Source organism: Pararge aegeria, chromosome 2 (assembly GCF_905163445.1).
Source record: "Pararge aegeria chromosome 2, ilParAegt1.1, whole genome shotgun sequence".
Classification (NCBI taxonomy): Eukaryota; Metazoa; Arthropoda; class Insecta; order Lepidoptera; family Nymphalidae; genus Pararge; species Pararge aegeria.
The window spans coordinates 30,539-58,406 of NC_053181.1; the positions used below are offsets into that span (position 1 = coordinate 30,539).

A 27,868-nucleotide genomic window follows, 5' to 3' on the forward strand; every position below is an offset into this window, starting at 1 on the left:
ATAACGCCACTGTGTGGCGCCGCCATCAGACTCCTTAGACTCGGTACTTTGTCGTCGCCGTCACCTTCGCACCTTCGCCCCATATAGTAGTGGCGCGGCGCGACGGGCCTAATGTGTTAGTGAAAAAAAAAAAAAAATTAAACTTATTGTTATTTTACAATATCTTCTAATATAAACAAGAGTACTTTGTAGTGGTACGTTTTTTTTTTGTTTTTATTTTTTTTAAACGGAACCTAAGTGCCCCGGCCGCAGGCCGGGCACCCGTCTTATTCATGTTCTAACCTAACCTAACCTATCCAAACCTTTTAAAACTAGTTTGGATTCCTTTAGACCTAAGCCCACCGGCAACTACGACTAACTAAACACTGATCTAGCTATCTGGCTTTCATCAGTGCATCAACAGCAGCATAACTAGTATTAAAATAGTAATGAGTTTTTATTAATGCATATATTCACATTAAATCTTGAATCTAAAGTCTAAAGGAATCAAAACTAGATTTAGGTTAGGTTAGGTTAGAACATGTATATGAGGGGCACTTGGGTTCAGTTCAGTCAAAAATTATATATTATTTTTTACTATTATTTATATTTGAATGAGAATGAAAAATAGCAATTATTTTGAATAGTTTTCAAAATGAGACAGACGGGTGTGGTAGGGTAAAATCTCCAATTTAAAGTTCCCTTATTGCGTATATGTTATGTGTGTTTGCATAGTACTTTACTATAATGGTAAGCGGTTCGTGTAACGACCTTGCGCGTCTATATTTACAAGTGTGTGGGCATGTCGTGTATTGATTATTCGATACTTTTGAAATATTTATAATTCTCAAACTCAGCTCTATGTCATTACCAGTAATTGTACTGGTACTTGTATAGGATAATTATAAAAAGTACAGTGTGTGCATCTAATCAATCACTGGCACCAGACCCTCAATGCCCTTAAATTTTACCTCGTTAAAATATTTAAAGTGTACTCATTGCCTTCCTTGGATGTGGTAGCAGTTTCTCAGGCTCCCTCACCGGAATCGAACCCTGATTCCCCGTTACCTGCGACAAACAATGAAAGTCGCCGTCACCTTCGCACCTTCGCCCCATATAGTAGTGGCGCGGCGCGACGGGCCTAATGTGTTAGTGAAAAAAAAAAAAAAATTAAACTTATTGTTATTTTACAATATCTTCTAATATAAACAAGAGTACTTTGTAGTGGTACGTTTTTTTTTTGTTTTTATTTTTTTTAAACGGAACCTAAGTGCCCCGGCCGCAGGCCGGGCACCCGTCTTATTCATGTTCTAACCTAACCTAACCTATCCAAACCTTTTAAAACTAGTTTGGATTCCTTTAGACCTAAGCCCACCGGCAACTACGACTAACTAAACACTGATCTAGCTATCTGGCTTTCATCAGTGCATCAACAGCAGCATAACTAGTATTAAAATAGTAATGAGTTTTTATTAATGCATATATTCACATTAAATCTTGAATCTAAAGTCTAAAGGAATCAAAACTAGATTTAGGTTAGGTTAGGTTAGAACATGTATATGAGGGGCACTTGGGTTCAGTTCAGTCAAAAATTATATATTATTTTTTACTATTATTTATATTTGAATGAGAATGAAAAATAGCAATTATTTTGAATAGTTTTCAAAATGAGACAGACGGGTGTGGTAGGGTAAAATCTCCAATTTAAAGTTCCCTTATTGCGTATATGTTATGTGTGTTTGCATAGTACTTTACTATAATGGTAAGCGGTTCGTGTAACGACCTTGCGCGTCTATATTTACAAGTGTGTGGGCATGTCGTGTATTGATTATTCGATACTTTTGAAATATTTATAATTCTCAAACTCAGCTCTATGTCATTACCAGTAATTGTACTGGTACTTGTATAGGATAATTATAAAAAGTACAGTGTGTGCATCTAATCAATCACTGGCACCAGACCCTCAATGCCCTTAAATTTTACCTCGTTAAAATATTTAAAGTGTACTCATTGCCTTCCTTGGATGTGGTAGCAGTTTCTCAGGCTCCCTCACCGGAATCGAACCCTGATTCCCCGTTACCTGCGACAAACAATGAAAGTCGCCGTCACCTTCGCACCTTCGCCCCATATAGTAGTGGCGCGGCGCGACGGGCCTAATGTGTTAGGGAAAAAAAAAAAAAAAAAAAATTAAACTAATTGTTATTTTACAATATCTTCTAAAATAAATAAGAGTACTTTGTAGTGGTACGTTTTTTTTTTTAACCGGAACCTAAGTGCCCGGCCTGAGGCCGGGCACCCGTCTTATTCATGTTCTAACCTAACCTAACCTATCCAAACCTTTTAAAACTAGTTTGGATTCTTTTAGACCTAAGCCCACCGGCAACTACGACTAACTAAACACTGATCTAGCTATCTGGCTTTCATCAGTGCATCAACAGCAGCATAACTAGTATTAAAATAGTAATGAGTTTTTATTAATGCATATATTCACATTAAATCTTGAATCTAAAGTCTAAAGGAATCAAAACTAGATTTAGGTTAGGTTAGGTTAGAACATGTATATGAGGGGCACTTGGGTTCAGTTCAGTCAAAAATTATATATTATTTACTATTATTTATATTTGAATGAGAATGAAAAATAGCAATTATTTTGAATAGTTTTCAGAATGAGACAGACGGGTGTGGTAGGGTAAAATCTCCAATTTAAAGTTCCCTTATTGCGTGTATGTAATATGTGTTTGCATAGTACTTTACTATAATGGTAAGCGGTTCGTGTAACGACCTTGCGCGTCTATATTTACAAGTGTGTGGGCATGTCGTGTATTGATTATTCGATACTTTTGAAATATTTATAATTCTCAAACTCAGCTCTATGTCATTACCAGTAATTGTACTGGTACTTGTATAGGATAATTATAAAAAGTACAGTGTGTGCATCTAATCAATCACTGGCACCAGACCCTCAATGCCCTTAAATTTTACCTCGTTAAAATATTTAAAGTGTACTCATTGCCTTCCTTGGATGTGGTAGCAGTTTCTCAGGCTCCCTCACCGGAATCGAACCCTGATTCCCCGTTACCTGCGACAAACAATGAAAGTCGCCGTCACCTTCGCACCTTCGCCCCATATAGTAGTGGCGCGGCGCGACGGGCCTAATGTGTTAGGGAAAAAAAAAAAAAAAAAAAATTAAACTAATTGTTATTTTACAATATCTTCTAAAATAAATAAGAGTACTTTGTAGTGGTACGTTTTTTTTTTTAACCGGATCCTAAGTGCCCGGCCTGAGGCCGGGCACCCGTCTTATTCATGTTCTAACCTAACCTAACCTATCCAAACCTTTTAAAACTAGTTTGGATTCTTTTAGACCTAAGCCCACCGGCAACTACGACTAACTAAACACTGATCTAGCTATCTGGCTTTCATCAGTGCATCAACAGCAGCATAACTAGTATTAAAATAGTAATGAGTTTTTATTAATGCATATATTCACATTGAATCTTGAATCTAAAGTCTAAAGGAATCAAAACTAGATTTAGGTTAGGTTAGGTTAGAACATGTATATGAGGGGCACTTGGGTTCAGTTCAGTCAAAAATTATATATTATTTACTATTATTTATATTTGAATGAGAATGAAAAATAGCAATTATTTTGAATAGTTTTCAGAATGAGACAGACGGGTGTGGTAGGGTAAAATCTCCAATTTAAAGTTCCCTTATTGCGTGTATGTAATATGTGTTTGCATAGTACTTTACTATAATGGTAAGCGGTTCGTGTAACGACCTTGCGCGTCTATATTTACAAGTGTGTGGGCATGTCGTGTATTGATTATTCGATACTTTTGAAATATTTATAATTCTCAAACTCAGCTCTATGTCATTACCAGTAATTGTACTGGTACTTGTATAGGATAATTATAAAAAGTACAGTGTGTGCATCTAATCAATCACTGGCACCAGACCCTCAATGCCCTTAAATTTTACCTCGTTAAAATATTTAAAGTGTACTCATTGCCTTCCTTGGATGTGGTAGCAGTTTCTCAGGCTCCCTCACCGGAATCGAACCCTGATTCCCCGTTACCTGCGACAAACAATGAAAGTCGCCGTCACCTTCGCACCTTCGCCCCATATAGTAGTGGCGCGGCGCGACGGGCCTAATGTGTTAGTGAAAAAAAAAAAAAAAAAATTAAACTTATTGTTATTTTACAATATCTTCTAAAATAAATAAGAGTACTTTGTAGTGGTACGTTTTTTTTTTTTTAACCGGAACCTAAGTGCCCGGCCTGAGGCCGGGCACCCGTCTTATTCATGTTCTAACCTAACCTAACCTATCCGAACCTTTTAAAACTAGTTTGGATTCTTTTAGACCTAAGCCCACCGGCAACTACGACTAACTAAACACTGATCTAGCTATCTGGCTTTCATCAGTGCATCAACAGCAGCATAACTAGTATTAAAATAGTAATGAGTTTTTATTAATGCATATATTCACATTAAATCTTGAATCTAAAGTCTAAAGGAATCAAAACTAGATTTAGGTTAGGTTAGGTTAGAACATGTATATGAGGGGCACTTGGGTTCAGTTCAGTCAAAAATTATATATTATTTATATTTGAATGAGAATGAAAAATAGCAATTATTTTGAATAGTTTTCAGAATGAGACAGACGGGTGTGGTAGGGTAAAATCTCCAATTTAAAGTTCCCTTATTGCGTATATGTAATATGTGTTTGCATAGTACTTTACTATAATGGTAAGCGGTTCGTGTAACGACTTTGCGCGTCTATATTTACAAGTGTGTGGGCAGTTCGTGTATTGATTATTCGATACTTTTGAAATATTTATAATTCTCAAACTCAACTCTATGTCATTACCAGTAATTGGACTGGTACTTGTATAGGATAATTATAAAAAGTATAGTGTGTGCATCTAATCAACTACTGGCACCAGACCCTCAATGCCCTTAAATTTTACCTCGTTAAAATATTTAAAGTGTACTCATTCCGATTACGAGGCCTAGTAATAGTCCCGTATCGTTATTTTTCGTCACTACCTACCCGTACCTCTCCCCCCGTGCAGGGAGTGGGTAATTTGCGCGCCTGCTGCCTTCCTTGGAAGTGGTAGCGGTTTCTCAGGCTCCCTCACCGGAATCTAACCCTGATTCCCCGTCACCCGCGACAAACAATGGTAGTCGCAGAAACTCATTCCGATTACGAGACCTCGTAAGAGTCCCGTATCGTTATTTTTCGTCACTACCTACCCGTACCTCCCCCCCCGTGCAGGGAGTGGGTAATTTGCGCGCCTGCTGCCTTCCTTGGATGTGGTAGCAGTTTCTCAGGCTCCCTCACCGGAATCGAACCCTGATTCCCCGTTACCTGCGACAAACAATGAAAGTCGCCGTCACCTTCGCACCTTCGCCCCATATAGTAGTGGCGCGGCGCGACGGGCCTAATGTGTTAGGGAAAAAAAAAAAAAAAAAAAATTAAACTAATTGTTATTTTACAATATCTTCTAAAATAAATAAGAGTACTTTGTAGTGGTACGTTTTTTTTTTTAACCGGAACCTAAGTGCCCGGCCTGAGGCCGGGCACCCGTCTTATTCATGTTCTAACCTAACCTAACCTATCCAAACCTTTTAAAACTAGTTTGGATTCTTTTAGACCTAAGCCCACCGGCAACTACGACTAACTAAACACTGATCTAGCTATCTGGCTTTCATCAGTGCATCAACAGCAGCATAACTAGTATTAAAATAGTAATGAGTTTTTATTAATGCATATATTCACATTAAATCTTGAATCTAAAGTCTAAAGGAATCAAAACTAGATTTAGGTTAGGTTAGGTTAGAACATGTATATGAGGGGCACTTGGGTTCAGTTCAGTCAAAAATTATATATTATTTACTATTATTTATATTTGAATGAGAATGAAAAATAGCAATTATTTTGAATAGTTTTCAGAATGAGACAGACGGGTGTGGTAGGGTAAAATCTCCAATTTAAAGTTCCCTTATTGCGTGTATGTAATATGTGTTTGCATAGTACTTTACTATAATGGTAAGCGGTTCGTGTAACGACCTTGCGCGTCTATATTTACAAGTGTGTGGGCATGTCGTGTATTGATTATTCGATACTTTTGAAATATTTATAATTCTCAAACTCAGCTCTATGTCATTACCAGTAATTGTACTGGTACTTGTATAGGATAATTATAAAAAGTACAGTGTGTGCATCTAATCAATCACTGGCACCAGACCCTCAATGCCCTTAAATTTTACCTCGTTAAAATATTTAAAGTGTACTCATTGCCTTCCTTGGATGTGGTAGCAGTTTCTCAGGCTCCCTCACCGGAATCGAACCCTGATTCCCCGTTACCTGCGACAAACAATGAAAGTCGCCGTCACCTTCGCACCTTCGCCCCATATAGTAGTGGCGCGGCGCGACGGGCCTAATGTGTTAGGGAAAAAAAAAAAAAAAAAAAATTAAACTAATTGTTATTTTACAATATCTTCTAAAATAAATAAGAGTACTTTGTAGTGGTACGTTTTTTTTTTTAACCGGAACCTAAGTGCCCGGCCTGAGGCCGGGCACCCGTCTTATTCATGTTCTAACCTAACCTAACCTATCCAAACCTTTTAAAACTAGTTTGGATTCTTTTAGACCTAAGCCCACCGGCAACTACGACTAACTAAACACTGATCTAGCTATCTGGCTTTCATCAGTGCATCAACAGCAGCATAACTAGTATTAAAATAGTAATGAGTTTTTATTAATGCATATATTCACATTAAATCTTGAATCTAAAGTCTAAAGGAATCAAAACTAGATTTAGGTTAGGTTAGGTTAGAACATGTATATGAGGGGCACTTGGGTTCAGTTCAGTCAAAAATTATATATTATTTACTATTATTTATATTTGAATGAGAATGAAAAATAGCAATTATTTTGAATAGTTTTCAGAATGAGACAGACGGGTGTGGTAGGTTAAAATCTCCAATTTAAAGTTCCCTTATTGCGTGTATGTAATATGTGTTTGCATAGTACTTTACTATAATGGTAAGCGGTTCGTGTAACGACCTTGCGCGTCTATATTTACAAGTGTGTGGGCATGTCGTGTATTGATTATTCGATACTTTTGAAATATTTATAATTCTCAAACTCAGCTCTATGTCATTACCAGTAATTGTACTGGCACTTGTATAGGATAATTATAAAAAGTACAGTGTGTGCATCTAATCAATCACTGGCACCAGACCCTCAATGCCCTTAAATTTTACCTCGTTAAAATATTTAAAGTGTACTCATTGCCTTCCTTGGATGTGGTAGCAGTTTCTCAGGCTCCCTCACCGGAATCGAACCCTGATTCCCCGTTACCTGCGACAAACAATGAAAGTCGCCGTCACCTTCGCACCTTCGCCCCATATAGTAGTGGCGCGGCGCGACGGGCCTAATGTGTTAGTGAAAAAAAAAAAAAAAAAATTAAACTTATTGTTATTTTACAATATCTTCTAAAATAAATAAGAGTACTTTGTAGTGGTACGTTTTTTTTTTTTTAACCGGAACCTAAGTGCCCGGCCTGAGGCCGGGCACCCGTCTTATTCATGTTCTAACCTAACCTAACCTATCCGAACCTTTTAAAACTAGTTTGGATTCTTTTAGACCTAAGCCCACCGGCAACTACGACTAACTAAACACTGATCTAGCTATCTGGCTTTCATCAGTGCATCAACAGCAGCATAACTAGTATTAAAATAGTAATGAGTTTTTATTAATGCATATATTCACATTAAATCTTGAATCTAAAGTCTAAAGGAATCAAAACTAGATTTAGGTTAGGTTAGGTTAGAACATGTATATGAGGGGCACTTGGGTTCAGTTCAGTCAAAAATTATATATTATTTACTATTATTTATATTTGAATGAGAATGAAAAATAGCAATTATTTTGAATAGTTTTCAGAATGAGACAGACGGGTGTGGTAGGGTAAAATCTCCAATTTAAAGTTCCCTTATTGCGTGTATGTAATATGTGTTTGCATAGTACTTTACTATAATGGTAAGCGGTTCGTGTAACGACCTTGCGCGTCTATATTTACAAGTGTGTGGGCATGTCGTGTATTGATTATTCGATACTTTTGAAATATTTATAATTCTCAAACTCAGCTCTATGTCATTACCAGTAATTGTACTGGTACTTGTATAGGATAATTATAAAAAGTACAGTGTGTGCATCTAATCAATCACTGGCACCAGACCCTCAATGCCCTTAAATTTTACCTCGTTAAAATATTTAAAGTGTACTCATTGCCTTCCTTGGATGTGGTAGCAGTTTCTCAGGCTCCCTCACCGGAATCGAACCCTGATTCCCCGTTACCTGCGACAAACAATGAAAGTCGCCGTCACCTTCGCACCTTCGCCCCATATAGTAGTGGCGCGGCGCGACGGGCCTAATGTGTTAGGGAAAAAAAAAAAAAAAAAAAATTAAACTAATTGTTATTTTACAATATCTTCTAAAATAAATAAGAGTACTTTGTAGTGGTACGTTTTTTTTTTTAACCGGAACCTAAGTGCCCGGCCTGAGGCCGGGCACCCGTCTTATTCATGTTCTAACCTAACCTAACCTATCCAAACCTTTTAAAACTAGTTTGGATTCTTTTAGACCTAAGCCCACCGGCAACTACGACTAACTAAACACTGATCTAGCTATCTGGCTTTCATCAGTGCATCAACAGCAGCATAACTAGTATTAAAATAGTAATGAGTTTTTATTAATGCATATATTCACATTGAATCTTGAATCTAAAGTCTAAAGGAATCAAAACTAGATTTAGGTTAGGTTAGGTTAGAACATGTATATGAGGGGCACTTGGGTTCAGTTCAGTCAAAAATTATATATTATTTACTATTATTTATATTTGAATGAGAATGAAAAATAGCAATTATTTTGAATAGTTTTCAGAATGAGACAGACGGGTGTGGTAGGGTAAAATCTCCAATTTAAAGTTCCCTTATTGCGTGTATGTAATATGTGTTTGCATAGTACTTTACTATAATGGTAAGCGGTTCGTGTAACGACCTTGCGCGTCTATATTTACAAGTGTGTGGGCATGTCGTGTATTGATTATTCGATACTTTTGAAATATTTATAATTCTCAAACTCAGCTCTATGTCATTACCAGTAATTGTACTGGTACTTGTATAGGATAATTATAAAAAGTACAGTGTGTGCATCTAATCAATCACTGGCACCAGACCCTCAATGCCCTTAAATTTTACCTCGTTAAAATATTTAAAGTGTACTCATTGCCTTCCTTGGATGTGGTAGCAGTTTCTCAGGCTCCCTCACCGGAATCGAACCCTGATTCCCCGTTACCTGCGACAAACAATGAAAGTCGCCGTCACCTTCGCACCTTCGCCCCATATAGTAGTGGCGCGGCGCGACGGGCCTAATGTGTTAGTGAAAAAAAAAAAAAAAAAATTAAACTTATTGTTATTTTACAATATCTTCTAAAATAAATAAGAGTACTTTGTAGTGGTACGTTTTTTTTTTTTTAACCGGAACCTAAGTGCCCGGCCTGAGGCCGGGCACCCGTCTTATTCATGTTCTAACCTAACCTAACCTATCCGAACCTTTTAAAACTAGTTTGGATTCTTTTAGACCTAAGCCCACCGGCAACTACGACTAACTAAACACTGATCTAGCTATCTGGCTTTCATCAGTGCATCAACAGCAGCATAACTAGTATTAAAATAGTAATGAGTTTTTATTAATGCATATATTCACATTAAATCTTGAATCTAAAGTCTAAAGGAATCAAAACTAGATTTAGGTTAGGTTAGGTTAGAACATGTATATGAGGGGCACTTGGGTTCAGTTCAGTCAAAAATTATATATTATTTATATTTGAATGAGAATGAAAAATAGCAATTATTTTGAATAGTTTTCAGAATGAGACAGACGGGTGTGGTAGGGTAAAATCTCCAATTTAAAGTTCCCTTATTGCGTATATGTAATATGTGTTTGCATAGTACTTTACTATAATGGTAAGCGGTTCGTGTAACGACTTTGCGCGTCTATATTTACAAGTGTGTGGGCAGTTCGTGTATTGATTATTCGATACTTTTGAAATATTTATAATTCTCAAACTCAACTCTATGTCATTACCAGTAATTGTACTGGTACTTGTATAGGATAATTATAAAAAGTATAGTGTGTGCATCTAATCAACTACTGGCACCAGACCCTCAATGCCCTTAAATTTTACCTCGTTAAAATATTTAAAGTGTACTCATTCCGATTACGAGGCCTAGTAATAGTCCCGTATCGTTATTTTTCGTCACTACCTACCCGTACCTCTCCCCCCGTGCAGGGAGTGGGTAATTTGCGCGCCTGCTGCCTTCCTTGGAAGTGGTAGCGGTTTCTCAGGCTCCCTCACCGGAATCGAACCCTGATTCCCCGTTACCCGCGACAAACAATGGTAGTCGCAGAAACTCATTCCGATTACGAGACCTCGTAAGAGTCCCGTATCGTTATTTTTCGTCACTACCTACCCGTACCTCCCCCCCCGTGCAGGGAGTGGGTAATTTGCGCGCCTGCTGCCTTCCTTGGATGTGGTAGCAGTTTCTCAGGCTCCCTCACCGGAATCGAACCCTGATTCCCCGTTACCTGCGACAAACAATGAAAGTCGCCGTCACCTTCGCACCTTCGCCCCATATAGTAGTGGCGCGGCGCGACGGGCCTAATGTGTTAGGGCAAAAAAAAAAAAAAAAAAATTTAACTAATTGTTATTTTACAATATCTTCTAAAATAAATAAGAGTACTTTGTAGTGGTACGTTTTTTTTTTTAACCGGAACCTAAGTGCCCGGCCTGAGGCCGGGCACCCGTCTTATTCATGTTCTAACCTAACCTAACCTATCCAAACCTTTTAAAACTAGTTTGGATTCTTTTAGACCTAAGCCCACCGGCAACTACGACTAACTAAACACTGATCTAGCTATCTGGCTTTCATCAGTGCATCAACAGCAGCATAACTAGTATTAAAATAGTAATGAGTTTTTATTAATGCATATATTCACATTAAATCTTGAATCTAAAGTCTAAAGGAATCAAAACTAGATTTAGGTTAGGTTAGGTTAGAACATGTATATGAGGGGCACTTGGGTTCAGTTCAGTCAAAAATTATATATTATTTACTATTATTTATATTTGAATGAGAATGAAAAATAGCAATTATTTTGAATAGTTTTCAGAATGAGACAGACGGGTGTGGTAGGGTAAAATCTCCAATTTAAAGTTCCCTTATTGCGTGTATGTAATATGTGTTTGCATAGTACTTTACTATAATGGTAAGCGGTTCGTGTAACGACCTTGCGCGTCTATATTTACAAGTGTGTGGGCATGTCGTGTATTGATTATTCGATACTTTTGAAATATTTATAATTCTCAAACTCAGCTCTATGTCATTACCAGTAATTGTACTGGTACTTGTATAGGATAATTATAAAAAGTACAGTGTGTGCATCTAATCAATCACTGGCACCAGACCCTCAATGCCCTTAAATTTTACCTCGTTAAAATATTTAAAGTGTACTCATTGCCTTCCTTGGATGTGGTAGCAGTTTCTCAGGCTCCCTCACCGGAATCGAACCCTGATTCCCCGTTACCTGCGACAAACAATGAAAGTCGCCGTCACCTTCGCACCTTCGCCCCATATAGTAGTGGCGCGGCGCGACGGGCCTAATGTGTTAGTGAAAAAAAAAAAAAAAAAATTAAACTTATTGTTATTTTACAATATCTTCTAAAATAAATAAGAGTACTTTGTAGTGGTACGTTTTTTTTTTTTTAACCGGAACCTAAGTGCCCGGCCTCAGGCCGGGCACCCGTCTTATTCATGTTCTAACCTAACCTAACCTATCCGAACCTTTTAAAACTAGTTTGGATTCTTTTAGACCTAAGCCCACCGGCAACTACGACTAACTAAACACTGATCTAGCTATCTGGCTTTCATCAGTGCATCAACAGCAGCATAACTAGTATTAAAATAGTAATGAGTTTTTATTAATGCATATATTCACATTAAATCTTGAATCTAAAGTCTAAAGGAATCAAAACTAGATTTAGGTTAGGTTAGGTTAGAACATGTATATGAGGGGCACTTGGGTTCAGTTCAGTCAAAAATTATATATTATTTATATTTGAATGAGAATGAAAAATAGCAATTATTTTGAATAGTTTTCAGAATGAGACAGACGGGTGTGGTAGGGTAAAATCTCCAATTTAAAGTTCCCTTATTGCGTATATGTAATATGTGTTTGCATAGTACTTTACTATAATGGTAAGCGGTTCGTGTAACGACTTTGCGCGTCTATATTTACAAGTGTGTGGGCAGTTCGTGTATTGATTATTCGATACTTTTGAAATATTTATAATTCTCAAACTCAACTCTATGTCATTACCAGTAATTGTACTGGTACTTGTATAGGATAATTATAAAAAGTATAGTGTGTGCATCTAATCAACTACTGGCACCAGACCCTCAATGCCCTTAAATTTTACCTCGTTAAAATATTTAAAGTGTACTCATTCCGATTACGAGGCCTAGTAATAGTCCCGTATCGTTATTTTTCGTCACTACCTACCCGTACCTCTCCCCCCGTGCAGGGAGTGGGTAATTTGCGCGCCTGCTGCCTTCCTTGGAAGTGGTAGCGGTTTCTCAGGCTCCCTCACCGGAATCTAACCCTGATTCCCCGTCACCCGCGACAAACAATGGTAGTCGCAGAAACTCATTCCGATTACGAGACCTCGTAAGAGTCCCGTATCGTTATTTTTCGTCACTACCTACCCGTACCTCCCCCCCCGTGCAGGGAGTGGGTAATTTGCGCGCCTGCTGCCTTCCTTGGAAGTGGTAGCAGTTTCTCAGGCTCCCTCACCGGAATCGAACCCTGATTCCCCGTTACCCGCGACAAACAATGGTAGTCGCAGAAACTCATTCCGATTACGAGACCTCGTAAGAGTCCCGTATCGTTATTTTTCGTCACTACCTACCCGTACCTCCCCCCCCGTGCAGGGAGTGGGTAATTTGCGCGCCTGCTGCCTTCCTTGGAAGTGGTAGCAGTTTCTCAGGCTCCCTCACCGGAATCGAACCCTGATTCCCCGTTACCCGCGACAAACAATGGTAGTCGCAGAAACTCATTCCGATTACGAGACCTCGTAAGAGTCCCGTATCGTTATTTTTCGTCACTACCTACCCGTACCTCCCCCCCCGTGCAGGGAGTGGGTAATTTGCGCGCCTGCTGCCTTCCTTGGATGTGGTAGCAGTTTCTCAGGCTCCCTCACCGGAATCGAACCCTGATTCCCCGTTACCTGCGACAAACAATGAAAGTCGCCGTCACCTTCGCACCTTCGCCCCATATAGTAGTGGCGCGGCGCGACGGGCCTAATGTGTTAGGGAAAAAAAAAAAAAAAAAAATTAAACTAATTGTTATTTTACAATATCTTCTAAAATAAATAAGAGTACTTTGTAGTGGTACGTTTTTTTTTTTAACCGGAACCTAAGTGCCCGGCCTGAGGCCGGGCACCCGTCTTATTCATGTTCTAACCTAACCTAACCTATCCGAACCTTTTAAAACTAGTTTGGATTCTTTTAGACCTAAGCCCACCGGCAACTACGACTAACTAAACACTGATCTAGCTATCTGGCTTTCATCAGTGCATCAACAGCAGCATAACTAGTATTAAAATAGTAATGAGTTTTTATTAATGCATATATTCACATTAAATCTTGAATCTAAAGTCTAAAGGAATCAAAACTAGATTTAGGTTAGGTTAGGTTAGAACATGTATATGAGGGGCACTTGGGTTCAGTTCAGTCAAAAATTATATATTATTTACTATTATTTATATTTGAATGAGAATGAAAAATAGCAATTATTTTGAATAGTTTTCAGAATGAGACAGACGGGTGTGGTAGGGTAAAATCTCCAATTTAAAGTTCCCTTATTGCGTGTATGTAATATGTGTTTGCATAGTACTTTACTATAATGGTAAGCGGTTCGTGTAACGACCTTGCGCGTCTATATTTACAAGTGTGTGGGCATGTCGTGTATTGATTATTCGATACTTTTGAAATATTTATAATTCTCAAACTCAGCTCTATGTCATTACCAGTAATTGTACTGGTACTTGTATAGGATAATTATAAAAAGTACAGTGTGTGCATCTAATCAATCACTGGCACCAGACCCTCAATGCCCTTAAATTTTACCTCGTTAAAATATTTAAAGTGTACTCATTGCCTTCCTTGGATGTGGTAGCAGTTTCTCAGGCTCCCTCACCGGAATCGAACCCTGATTCCCCGTTACCTGCGACAAACAATGAAAGTCGCCGTCACCTTCGCACCTTCGCCCCATATAGTAGTGGCGCGGCGCGACGGGCCTAATGTGTTAGTGAAAAAAAAAAAAAAAAAATTAAACTTATTGTTATTTTACAATATCTTCTAAAATAAATAAGAGTACTTTGTAGTGGTACGTTTTTTTTTTTTTAACCGGAACCTAAGTGCCCGGCCTGAGGCCGGGCACCCGTCTTATTCATGTTCTAACCTAACCTAACCTATCCGAACCTTTTAAAACTAGTTTGGATTCTTTTAGACCTAAGCCCACCGGCAACTACGACTAACTAAACACTGATCTAGCTATCTGGCTTTCATCAGTGCATCAACAGCAGCATAACTAGTATTAAAATAGTAATGAGTTTTTATTAATGCATATATTCACATTAAATCTTGAATCTAAAGTCTAAAGGAATCAAAACTAGATTTAGGTTAGGTTAGGTTAGAACATGTATATGAGGGGCACTTGGGTTCAGTTCAGTCAAAAATTATATATTATTTATATTTGAATGAGAATGAAAAATAGCAATTATTTTGAATAGTTTTCAGAATGAGACAGACGGGTGTGGTAGGGTAAAATCTCCAATTTAAAGTTCCCTTATTGCGTATATGTAATATGTGTTTGCATAGTACTTTACTATAATGGTAAGCGGTTCGTGTAACGACTTTGCGCGTCTATATTTACAAGTGTGTGGGCAGTTCGTGTATTGATTATTCGATACTTTTGAAATATTTATAATTCTCAAACTCAACTCTATGTCATTACCAGTAATTGTACTGGTACTTGTATAGGATAATTATAAAAAGTATAGTGTGTGCATCTAATCAACTACTGGCACCAGACCCTCAATGCCCTTAAATTTTACCTCGTTAAAATATTTAAAGTGTACTCATTCCGATTACGAGGCCTAGTAATAGTCCCGTATCGTTATTTTTCGTCACTACCTACCCGTACCTCTCCCCCCGTGCAGGGAGTGGGTAATTTGCGCGCCTGCTGCCTTCCTTGGAAGTGGTAGCGGTTTCTCAGGCTCCCTCACCGGAATCTAACCCTGATTCCCCGTCACCCGCGACAAACAATGGTAGTCGCAGAAACTCATTCCGATTACGAGACCTCGTAAGAGTCCCGTATCGTTATTTTTCGTCACTACCTACCCGTACCTCCCCCCCCGTGCAGGGAGTGGGTAATTTGCGCGCCTGCTGCCTTCCTTGGAAGTGGTAGCAGTTTCTCAGGCTCCCTCACCGGAATCGAACCCTGATTCCCCGTTACCCGCGACAAACAATGGTAGTCGCAGAAACTCATTCCGATTACGAGACCTCATAAGAGTCCCGTATCGTTATTTTTCGTCACTACCTACCCGAACCCCCCCCCCCGTGCAGGGAGTGGGTAATTTGCGCGCCTGCTGCCTTCCTTGGATGTGGTAGCAGTTTCTCAGGCTCCCTCACCGGAATCGAACCCTGATTCCCCGTTACCCGCGACAAACAAACAAAGACGCTGTCACCTTCGCACCTTCGCCCCATATAGTAGTGGCGCGGCGCGACGGGCCTAATGTGTTAGTGAAAAAAAAAAAAAAATTAAACTAATTGTTATTTTACAATATCTTCTAATATAAATAAGAGTACTTTGTAGTGGTACGTTTTTTTTTTGTTTTTTATTTTTTTTAAAAGGAACCTATGTGCCCGGCCTGAGGCCGGGCACCCGTCTTATTCATGTTCTAACCTAACCTAACCTATCCAAACCTTTTAAAACTAGTTTGGATTCCTTTAGATCTAAGCCCACCGGCAACTACGACTAACTAAACACTGATCTAGCTATCTGGCTTTCATCAGTGCATCAACAGCAGCATAACTAGTATTAAAATAGTAATGAGTTTTTATTAATGCATATATTCACATTAAATCTTGAATCTTAAGTCTAAAGGAATCAAAACTAGATTTAGGTTAGGTTAGGTTAGAACATGTATATGAGGGGCACTTGGGTTCAGTTCAGTCAAAAATTATATATTATTTACTATTATTTATATTTGAATGAGAATGAAAAATAGCAATTATTTTGAATAGTTTTCAGAATGAGACAGACGGGTGTGGTAGGGTAAAATCTCCAATTTAAAGTTCCCTTATTGCGTATATGTAATATGTGTTTGCATAGTACTTTACTATAATGGTAAGCGGTTCGTGTAACGACCTTGCGCGTCTATATTTACAAGTGTGTGGGCAGTTCCCTGATTCCCCGTTACCCGCGACAAACAATAGTAGTATCTTTAAGTTGCAACTTAACTTTAAATTTATTGAACGAACCCAATTCATCGCGCCACAGTTCGGAATATTTTTCTACTAAGCTTTGCACATCTTTATCATCACTTAAAGAGTTAATTTGAGTAGTGATGATTAAGTTGAAGGCAGACATAAAATCTCTGCCTGATAGAGGTGGACCTCCATTTTTTATAACAAATACTGTCAATTTTTTTTTTAAATTATTAAAAATGACCTGAATACAAAAATAACCTAATGGGGAGATTTTATGTCCACTGTACATACACATCGTAACATTACTTTTTGATAGTTTATAATTTGAAAACTTATCACTAAACAATTTATCTGAAATAACGCAAACCCCAGAACCTGAGTCAAGTTCCATAGTCAATTTAACGTTCCTAAAATTAAGTCAACTAGGATAGGTTTATCACTCACGTACCTTATGTTAAAATTTTCACATTCCTCACAAACCTGACGACCTTCGTTGGGCTCGTCATCCCCGACATGGTAAACACCCGAACTCACACTAGAACAAACCTTTTTAAGGTGACCTTTGACCCCACACTTTTGACACCGATACCCTTTGTAACGGCACTTGTCACCACTTCCATGGTTTCTCAGCCCCCACACTTTGCAGCGCGAACTGTCACGCCGATTCGCTGAATCATCTCCGCTCGCGCCAGCGCGGTCGCGCCGAGCCGGTGGAGCGCGGCCAGCGCGGCCTTGAATCTTCGCGCGGAATACCGGCTCCTCCTTGACTTGCACTGCATCGCTCCCGGAGACCGATACCTTCGCCTTCTTAGCACTCTCTGCTTGTTCTGCCAATTCAATAGCTCGAGCCAATGTGAGCGTGGACGGCTTCTGTTCAAATAGCTTATCGCGTTCTGGCCCAGAGCTCAAGCCAAGGACGAAACGATCCAGCAAATTCGTTTCCAAGGCGTTGCCGAAGTCGCAATAGGTTGCAAGACCCCTTAGTCGCGCCGCCCAGTCTCCTAATGACTCGCCTGAACTCCTGCACGCTGCATAGAACTTCGCTTTATCAGCAAATGAACACTGTCTGAGCTTGAAATGGCCGTCGAGTAATGCAAATAGCCCCGCGTAACTAAGAATATCCAACTCGTGAGGGTAAGCCAAGTTACGTACTAAGCGGTACGTTTCATCGGTGATATGCGTTAGCAGAACTCCAATCTTACTTTCTTCGTCCAACACTTTATTAATTTTCAAAAACTGCACTAATTTTCCTTTAAATATTTGCCATTCACTTGTTTTGTGGTCAAATATTTGCAGATTCCCTAGGTAGGCCGACATTTTATTTCTTAAAATTAACGAGGGTAAGTTATCCCGCCGCGTCGTCACTGAGATGTATGTGGGCAAATAAAACGACCGTCAGTTACGAAGACCGGTGTATTACTAAGTATACTCGTATAGGTATGACTTATGAGTAATGAGATACACATCAGTTTCTCCATTTATTATGATGTTTTTATCAATTTTTTTTACGTTTGGCAAAACAAATTCCAAACACTTGGTTTTTTTTGCATTTAAAAGTAAGTTATTAACAGTAAACCAGTCTGACACATGTGACAAAGCACGGTTTACGTCGTCAAAATTATCTTTTTTTCTATCAGTCTTAAAAATGAGAGATGTATCATCTGCGAACAGTACAATCTCACAAGTGCCCCTGACATGGTGTGGCAGATCATTTATATACACCAGAAACAATAAGGGACCCAAAATTGAGCCTTGTGGGACACCCATTAAGGCAGATGATCCCTTAGACTTTATGTCTTTTACGCATACCCTTTGAACTCTATCAAAATTCAAAATTCAAAATTCAAAATTCATTTATTTCAAGTAGGCCTAATATAAGCACTTTTGAAACGTCAAGTCTGTCTGTTTGTAGTGATTCTACCACCGGTTCGGAAGGCAGATTCTACCGAGAAGAAGCCGGCAAGAAACTCAGCAGTTGCTCTTTTCCAACATCAACAATTTACATTTTGTATTTTTACATTCATTTTTCTATCTTGTGAGAGCTGAAAGCGGAGCCGGATGCTTCCAAGCAACCTTATCATTAAAAAATTCATCAATTGTATAGTAACCTCGCTCTAATAAATGTGTTTTAACAAATTCTTTAAACTTGTGCATTGGCAGGTCCAAAATCACCTTGATAGGAGGCAATTAAATTGAGTGCAACGTTTTTGATGCCATAGTGGCTTAGTTTTAATAACAACGTTTTGTGTTCAACGCAATCGAATGCTTTGGACAGATCACAGAAAACACCAATGGCATTCTGCGAACGTTCCCATGCTTCGTAAATATGCTTTATAAGTCTTGCGCCTGCATCCGTTGTACTACGACCTTTAGTGAAGCCGTACTGCTCCGGATAAAGTAAGTTATTTACATTAAAATGATTTAAAAGTTGATAAAGTATAATTTTTTCAAAGACCTTACAAAGAGTTGGCAAGATTGAAATAGGCCTGTAATTGTTAAGATCATTTTTATGACCGGATTATAAAAGGGGTATTAATTTACTACATTTCATTAGGTTCGGAAAAATACCCATATCAACACATTCATTAAAAATTACGGCTAGATAAGGGGCAATAACGTCAATAATGTTAGAAATGACCATCACCGACATACCCCACAGATCACCGGTTTTTTTCAACTTTAATAACCTGAAATTCTTTACAATATCTATTGCAGATATATGTTTAAAATTAAATAAAACATTGCACTCTTTAACATTATCTCTCAATATACGCTGAGCTGCTATTGGTGAAGAGCTTAGAGAATCTGTTAACAAAATGGGAACATTCTAACGAAAGTATTAGCAACCTCCCGGTCAGACTTCACTTTCTTGTTATCAACAATAAGTTCAAAATCCACATCACGAGATTTAGTTTTTCCTGACTCGTAATTAACTATTTTCCAGGTTGTTTGTAATTTGTTATCAGATTTCATTATACTATATTTAATGTGTAGCGATTTCGCATTAGTGCAAACATTCTTAAATATTTAAGAGTATTTTTTTACGTGTTCTACGATAGTTGGAGTATGATTAAATTGTTTTTCATCATACAGCTCATACAACTTCTCCCTCCTTTTATATATATCTACAGTAGCCCAGTCACTAAATTTTAATTTATTACTGACATTGATGTGCTTAAAGTTGAATACTCTATTAAATTCGTTGTTTATAGTATTAAATAGTGCACTATAAAGACTGTCCGGATGAAAATGTTCGCACGCAATACCAGGGATTTTCGCAGAAATTTCACGTTTGAATCGCATTAATTTAGTCTTAGTTATTGGCCTACACTTTATAATTTGTCTGCTTTTATTGATAGTATTTAAAACAGTAATATGTTGACCACAATGATCTGACCTTAAATTATTAATTATTTTTTTATCTAAAATGTCACAATTGAAAAAAATATTATCTAAGCAGGATGCTGAAGTTGCAGTTACTCCAGTAGGTTCACTAAAAGTTTGACACAAATTAAAACATTTACATGAATAACCTTCCTTACCTAGCTGAGGACAATCACGGCATAGTATTGTTTGCTGATGATACATCATTGATGTTTAAAATTAAACGACGTGAAATAAATCTTGACGATGTAAACATATGTCTGTAAGTAGTACAATGGTTTGAAGCTAATAACTTAAAAAAAAACTTCCGCTCTTAACGGAAAAAAAACGAAGAGTATTAAATTCACGTTACCGAATTTTAAACAAGTAAAAACCATTGTACAACTTAATAATGAGGAGTTGGATTTGGTGGATACGACAATCTTTTTAGGAATAACGTAAGATGCTAAGCTTCAATGAGGCCCACATATAAATAATTTTGCGAACAGACTTAGTTTTGCAGCATACGCGGTAAAAAAGATTCGTCATATGACAAATATAGAAACTGCTAGGCTTATGTATTTTAGTTATTTTCACAGAATTATGTCCTATGGCATTTTATTATGGGGTAATGCTGCTGATATAGATTCTATTTTCGTCCTGCAGAAAAGGGCTGTTCGTGCGATATATAAAATGGGCCGAAGAGTGTCATTACGGGATAAATTTAAAGAAGTTAAAATAATGACGGTGCATAGTCAGTACATATATGAAAATTTAATATATGTCCATAAAAATATATCAGAATTTAAAAAGAAAATGAACTGTAACAATATAAATATTAGAAGCAAAAATAATCTCGTTGTGCAGTTTACTAGGCTACACAAAATTGCAAATTCTTTCAAGGGCAATTGTATATTATTTTATAACAAATTACCAAATGAAATATTTGAGATGTCTCTCAATGAGTTAAAAGTTTATATAAAACGTAAGCTTACAGAAAAATCCTGTTATAATATTAAGGATTACTTAAACGATAAAAAAGCTGGGTGTGAATTGCTCTAGCTTCATAGCTTGTAGCAAATAGTATCCGATTAAGGCTATTCCTAGGTTTGATAAAAATAGCCATTACAAAACAATTTTGTGCGAAAATATTTAATGCACAGGCACGGCTAGTCTACGATTTTATAAAAATAAAATAAAAATTACATGTACTGAATAGAAGAACACAGGAATACGAAACGAACGCGTGGAAGGGCTGCTTAACTCGTCACTCGCCACTTTGATCTTTTCCAAAAAAAGCAAAGCGAGTGAGAACTACTTAGTCGTGCAGCTCGAGTCAACGTGACCCGGCGACCGGCTTCTCTTCACCACAGTTTAATATAATACTACGTAACGCTCCCACACATATTATGGCATCTCATCGCCTGTCTGTCTAAAGTTTCGATTATCGAATTCCATGCTCATCACTATCCAATTATCAATGAGTAACACAGAATATGAAACTGACACTAAATAAATAATTAGTTATCTGTGATCAACTTTACTTGCATTGTTTCACCTTTTTTTGAATTCGTAACTATTGTGAACTGTTGTTATTATTTATTTACTCTTGTCTGAGATTGTAATTTGTAATTTATGAAACGATTAATGTAGTACCATTTCTTTATTAATACTATTCAGCGCTTCATGTGATTTAGTTAACTGATTGTGTAGTCTTAACTTCAGAGAATCCACATTATTACTTCTTCAGGTAAGTAGACAAGCTTATGTTTTTCACTTTATGTTTAATATTTGGTTATTCAAACATGAATCGGTAAAATTGAACTAGCAGCCTCACCCAGTTGCGAAGATAGCCTTATGTACTAGTAATGATATACATGAAAAGCGCCTCAGGGTCACTACTGTTTTAGAGAAACCGATGCACATCACTGCGAAGTGCGCTCACCTAGCTTTACTTAAAAGTTAGCTTTATCACCATTTCCCCATAGCACCTTCACAGTGTTCTGATTAAAATTTAAAGAAGTTTTTAAAAAAAAGCCTAAAAACTTGTTTGATCCACATTAACACTTCCCTTAGCTAAGGTGAACTTCCAACTCTATCATCTGACCATCTCCATAGTGACATATTATCATTTAGTCACTAAAGTTACTTAGGTATGAAAAAATTAAATAAATGGCAAAAGTTCATCTATGCACCTTGCCTTGTTAAATTTGCAGCTGTTAATTTCAGCAGAAAAACTTCAATAACTTTTTCTTACAAACTTGACATGCAAACATGTTTCAGCAAGTTTGTAACTTGAGATTGAGAGATTTCACTGGTAAACCTTTAACTTTCACTCCTACAACATAGAAAGTAATAAATGATAAAATATTTACAAAATTTCAAGTGAATAAGGTAGCTTCATTTCAACTATTCCAAAAACAGAACAATAGAATGTTCTGAACATACCATTCAGCCAATCTGACGGTGGCATTTGGAGGTGGGCAGTGATAGTCAGTACAGGGTGTTCCAAGCTTTTTATTGGATCTCCCCGTTGCAGCATGGGCAGCTCGGGCGAGAACGACGCGGCCGCCGGCCTGAGCGCGGCGCAGCGCGCGCGCTCCGAGCGCAACCGTCAGCGCGCGCGCGCTCTGCGAGCCGCGCGCCCGCCGCCCGAGCCGTGAGTGCCCCGCGCGTGCGCCTGGCGCGCCCGCCGGCCGACCCGCAGCAGCTGTGTTGCAGGGCGGGCGCGGCGCCGGACTGCGGCGGCGGCTTCATACCGGTGCACGAGCCGGAGGCGAGCGCAGTGCCGGTTGCTGCCCCGGCGCCGCTGGTGCACCGCCTCGTGCAGCCGGCGTGCCTACAGTGCGGCGAGCGCTTCCCGCAGTCCTTCCTGCTCGACAACTTCGACTACAGCGTGTGCGACGCCTGCAGGTGGCCACACATGTTTTGACACCAGAACATGCATTTACCGTGTTGAGTGAGTTGATGGATCAGTCCTGATCCTCACACTCAAATAATACACAAGGAGAGTTTCTCAAATGCAAGCATCAAGAAACTTAATGCATTTTTAGATAAACTTATGCAAAATATTTTTTGATTACTCATCAGATTTTTAAAGCTAGGCTTAATATCCCACTTTGTAGTTCCAAATTGGCATTATCTCTGTTCCCTAACTGTTCAACATGAGCCTCCCTTCACATTTGATATCGCATCTTAGAGATGAGAAAATCTATTCATGAAAATGAGGTACAATATTATATATATACAAAGGGTGTGTTTGAGCCATCCTAACTGCAGGCCTTGGAAACCTATTTTTCTTTTCAACTTAATTTTAATTTGAACAACAATATAACTCATGTGACAGTTTGTACTAGCAAGGTGAGAGTGACAGAAATGGTTTGGATTAAACTCTCACAGGTGCTTTCAAAAGACAAGACCAAGACCTAAAAAAACCTAAAAATAGCTAAGATTCTACTTTGCTAATTGTAACATAAGTTATCTAATATTTGGCTATTCAACTTATGTAAAGAAGATATTAGACATTGTTTAGATACTGCTCAGACTATTGATATTTAACACTGGTTTATTTGGTAGCGACTACCAAACCCTACTATTTAATTTGGTATTAGACTCCTTATCATATTATTATTATTTTGTTCTTAATAATAATTATAATTAAATTAATTTTTATTTATTTATAGTTCCGGTAGTATGAGTGAGTGTTTCATTTGAGATCCTAGTTACTGGTTTAGACATGCTTCTGAATGTACAGTATTACAAAGAAAAATTATTATTATAATCGAGAGTCGATTTATTGGGTAAAAAAATGTAACAATTCAAATGAAGACGCTCCGCAGGGACGACGCGGGCGCGCACGCGCTGCTGCCGCGCACGCAGGCCAAGAGCGACTTCCTGCTGCAGGACTGCGACCTGGACGCGCGCCCGCCGCCGCTGCGCGCGCTGGCCCGCCCCAACCCGCACCGCGCGCGCGCGCCGCCCATGCGCCTGTACCTGCGCGCGCAGCTCGAGCAGCGCGCGCGCGACGTGTGGGGCTCCGACGCCGCGCTGGAACTGGAGCGCGCCGCGCGCGTCGAGCGCCGCGAGCGCGCCGAGCGCACGGCGGCCGGGCGCCGTCTGCGCGCGCTGCGCATGGACGTGCGCTCCAGCCTGTTCGCGAGCGCGCGCGCGCCGCACGAGCACGAGTTCGGGCCCGAGGCGTACGACGCGCAGGCCGACGTGTACCGCCGCGAGTGCGCGTGCGGGCACGCGGAGACCTACGAGAAGATGTAGCGCGGGCGCCCGCGAGCTATTTGCCAACTGTTCTTATAAATAAAAAGATTAAATCTAACCGGTGTCGCCCCATCCGTCTCCACGACACCACCGCCGGCAGGCGGCGCCGCGCGACCTCGCAGCGCCTACTGTGCATCGATTGTTGGTGTCGTGACGACGGATGATAAGTCTCATTTAAATAGTCTTTAAGTCTTCAGGTAGATCATTCTTAGGGTGTTTATTTTCAAAATGTTGTTTGTAAGTTTTGGGGTCTGGCATCTGAGCCTGCAACAATATTCACAACTTGAGAATAAAACTTAACAGAGTTATGTAGTTTTAAGAAAATAATAAAATTTGAGCCACATACCTTACAGATTGCACAAACATGTACGAGCGCTTTCTGTGCAGCCTTTTTTTGATCCGTGGCACTGTGACCCTGTTGCTTTTTCAGTTTTGATATTTTTTCTGCGGCTTTGGCCTGCGACTGCAGCTTCTGTTGTCCTCGAGCCATTATGCAAAGGATCTACAATATGAAACCAGTCAAGATAATTTACCAATTTCCAAAATGCTTACACAAGGCATTTGGGATATCAAGTGATATTTCATTAGACCTAGCAATTTTTGTAAATTCAAAAAAGTAACATCAATATAATATTAACCTTTGCGCTGTGTCCAAAGTAGCATGGTTACTCATAGTGGATCTATTAGCTCCTAGGGTGGAGCATTTATTGGGTGGATAGATGCATGGCATGCACAGTGAAAGTTATAGAGATAGTCTATTTGCTTCATGTTATAATGTTCAATATACTAACCTGACCAAACTTACATATCCTTGTTTTTAAAAGTCAGTCATCATGAATATCCAGGCCAGTGAATATAACTTTAGAAATAGATATACCATTCAATTTATCTATGACTGATTAACAAATTAGCAATCGATATCAGTTTAGAGGAAACAAAATATATATAACTTATTACCTTTCCTGATTTGCTAAATTTAACACAAAGATATGGTATCTACCTATTACCTGATATTGTAAATACCGAAAACAACACGTCGACAATATCGACAATAGCTTTCATTAAACAATAAGATGATACATACCTCGGAGTACTTCAGACTGGTTAGGAAAGTTTTTAACGCTAACAGATGTGACTGGTCCCGAACACGAGAAAGTAAACTTGGCAATTATTTCCTAGCTCTACGTTGATTATTGACACTGGTGGAAAATATTTTACAAATATTGCTTAAAACTGAAGATATATTTTTTTATCGTAACCAATTAAACGTATACCTACAGCTTTTTTTACAGGGCAATTCTGTAATTACAATGCAGGTACAGTTTTAAGAAAATAGGTAATTATTATTATCCATATACTTTGGGTGGGTTGGTTATTGACATTTGACAGTTGCTGATTATAGAATATAGAGAAAGCACTGTCCTCTATAGGTATCATACTATAGAACTACCTCTATATATAGAACTAATTTAATGGGAAATCAAAGATCATACAAACGCCAAACACGGCTTTACCGTTTGCGATATTAATAATAACGATATCCGAGCCTTTTCTGATTTCTTATTTTTAAAAGGATTCTTTTCATCGTTTGTGATAATATGTAATATTAAATAAATTGTTTGGGCCATGTTTGGCTTTGATATGTCCGGAATTGTTCCATTGTTATTTGTAATCAGTACATAATTTAAAATTGGAATTATCCCTTTTACTCAATTTCTCAGACTTACTTTAATTAAAGTATACTATCTTATATCTTTAAACGAGCAATTCCTTTGTATATATATATATATATATTTGGAATCGGCTCCAACGATTTTCATGAAATTTAGTATACAGGGGGTTTTGGGGGCGATAAATCGAGATCTAGGATTCATTTATATGAATCTCGGGGAAAAACTGCAAAAATTATCCTTTTTGAGAGATTCTGATGCGTGTTATACGTCAACAGTAAACGTTACGCCAAACGACGGAAGTATGAGTAAGTATATCGGAATTGTTGTTTCTTTAAAGTTTATACTATAAAACAGTCCGCGACAACATACGAATATTTTTTCAAGTCGGCATTCGCGGACGAAGACGCGCGGGTCCGCCAGTTCATTTGTAAACACGAAATAATTAATAGTATTTCGTAATTTTTTAGAGTTATTAAAACTCGTTTGTGGGAACTAATGTCTAAAGCAATATTTATTGTCAGGACCATAGGCAATGCTGCCAACTCCTTAGGCAAGGGACATCTTATACTGAACGGACTGTACCTAATTCTAATAAAGCACTTGACGCTCGGTCGAGGCACTCGTGCGAGCTACTCGGCGAGTGATGACGCCGAGACAAGAGGTAACTCTCGTCACGCTCGGATAATAATATGTAGACATTATTAATTACTTTACATAGTATTAATTATTTTAGATAGATACAATACGAGCGTGTGGAAGGGTCGCTCGCACTCGTCACTTTGATCTTTTCCAAAAAAACCGCTCTCGGTTGAGCGGTCACATGAATGACGAGGCGAAGCGATTGTGCACGAGGCAAGTGGCCCTTCTTTACGCTCGCACTTAACAGTTACCACTGCGCCGCTCGAAAGAAATTGAAGTCTTGTTCATTCAAAATATTTATTTACGTGTCTACTCTGTGATCCAAAACACGCAGTGATTACTTTTTTTCTTTGAAGTCTGATCCAAAATAAATAATAGTTGTAAAATCTGAAATGTAACACTTTGTATATTTTAAATTAGCCGAAATAAATCAAGCCTGCGTAAAAATCTTGTACCAATAATTTTAAGTACCCACAGCAAGTTAAATTGACTTGGGATGTCGGAAAATTATTTGCCTTTAATATTGGTCAGCGCAGTAGATTTGGCAAATGCTTCAAAAATTATATCGGGTAAATTTCAAAAACCATTTTTTTAACCTTGCTTACAATATCATGGACGCATACGAAGCGTTCGTTTACGTGCTCGTTTCATATATGCACTGCAAAGATTTGGAATGGCCTCCTAGTTTCAGTTTTCTCCACCACCTATATTTAATGAGCTTGCTCACCTTATTACCTATTTAATTGATATTGCAAATAATACAGAAGATTTTATGAGCAGCTTCTTGAAGCTGTTCCCAAAAGTTTCTACTAACAACCATACTCAATTCCATTCTCCTTTTGTCACACAAAATTTTAGTAAGTTATTCTTATTTGCCTAGATTGTGCACATTTATCAAAAATAGTAGCAATAATGTTAAAATGGACCTATTTTTTTTTAATATGCTGGCCAGAATTTTTAAACTTGTTAAGCTTGAGTTTGGAAGTTTGTTGTCCAGTTAGTCGTTCAACAATCCCGTTGTGGCTGTATCAACTCACTTGGTCTTTCCTATTTTAAACATTGACTTTTCATAAACTCTTAAGGAATAGGAATGGTAATCCTATGTGAGCATTACCCGGTGTTTTATTTAAGTTCTATTTGTCTCTACTCTTGTAAGTCTGCTACTGAAGGTTTTTAATTAACTTTACTATCAATTTTGGGTGTTAGTAGCTAATATTAATATTGAAATGCATATGCTATCTAGGCAAGATGAATACAATTTATTTAGCTGACTTGTAGAGTATTTAACCAAACTTCAACTTAAATTTATATTTTAT

The 27,868-nt window shown here is 38.4% G+C and overlaps 3 protein-coding genes across 5 annotated transcripts; 1 reads left to right on the forward strand and 2 right to left on the reverse strand.

The window, feature by feature from the left end:
* Positions 1-16,998: 16,998 nt before the first annotated feature.
* On the reverse strand, positions 16,999-17,922 carry LOC120628167. Its single transcript, XM_039896403.1, has one exon. It carries the CDS (start codon positions 17,920-17,922, stop codon positions 16,999-17,001), a length of 924 nt encoding a protein of 307 aa, XP_039752337.1.
* A 4,732-nt stretch (positions 17,923-22,654) lies between these two features.
* LOC120633780 (DNA repair protein complementing XP-A cells homolog) lies at positions 22,655-24,299 on the forward strand. The gene is made up of 2 exons (XM_039904131.1): positions 22,655-22,927; positions 23,808-24,299. Exon 2 carries the CDS (start codon positions 23,950-23,952, stop codon positions 24,238-24,240), a length of 291 nt encoding a protein of 96 aa, XP_039760065.1. The 5' UTR covers positions 22,655-22,927; positions 23,808-23,949; the 3' UTR covers positions 24,241-24,299.
* On the reverse strand, positions 24,263-25,631 carry LOC120633790 (zinc finger protein 706-like). 3 transcript variants are annotated; one of them, XM_039904151.1, is made up of 4 exons: positions 25,519-25,631; positions 25,325-25,439; positions 24,587-24,742; positions 24,266-24,504 (listed from the first exon to the last, which is right to left on the reverse strand). In XM_039904151.1, the coding sequence occupies exons 3-4, from the start codon at positions 24,728-24,730 to the stop codon at positions 24,415-24,417; spliced, it is 234 nt and encodes a 77-aa protein (XP_039760085.1). In that variant the 5' UTR covers positions 24,731-24,742; positions 25,325-25,439; positions 25,519-25,631; the 3' UTR covers positions 24,266-24,414. The 3 variants fall into 3 exon arrangements, with proteins under 3 accessions (XP_039760093.1, XP_039760085.1, XP_039760077.1); XM_039904159.1 differs by lacking the exons at positions 25,325-25,439; positions 25,519-25,631 and adding an exon at positions 25,032-25,163 and having other exon boundaries at positions 24,263-24,504; XM_039904143.1 differs by having other exon boundaries at positions 25,325-25,631.
* Positions 25,632-27,868: the final 2,237 nt, after the last annotated feature.

Bases quoted from the DNA above. Each gene is read 5' to 3' on its own strand.
- LOC120628167 (XM_039896403.1), bottom strand. From the start codon at position 17,922: ATGTCGGCCTACCTAGGGAATCTGCAAATATTTGACCACAAAACAAGT.
- LOC120633780 (XM_039904131.1), top strand. From the start codon at position 23,950: ATGCGCCTGTACCTGCGCGCGCAGCTCGAGCAGCGCGCGCGCGACGTG.
- LOC120633790 (XM_039904159.1), bottom strand. From the start codon at position 24,730: ATGGCTCGAGGACAACAGAAGCTGCAGTCGCAGGCCAAAGCCGCAGAA. The intron at 24,505-24,586 runs GTATGTGGCTCA...ATATTGTTGCAG, and splicing joins ATGTTTGTGCAATCTGTAAG to GCTCAGATGCCAGACCCCAA.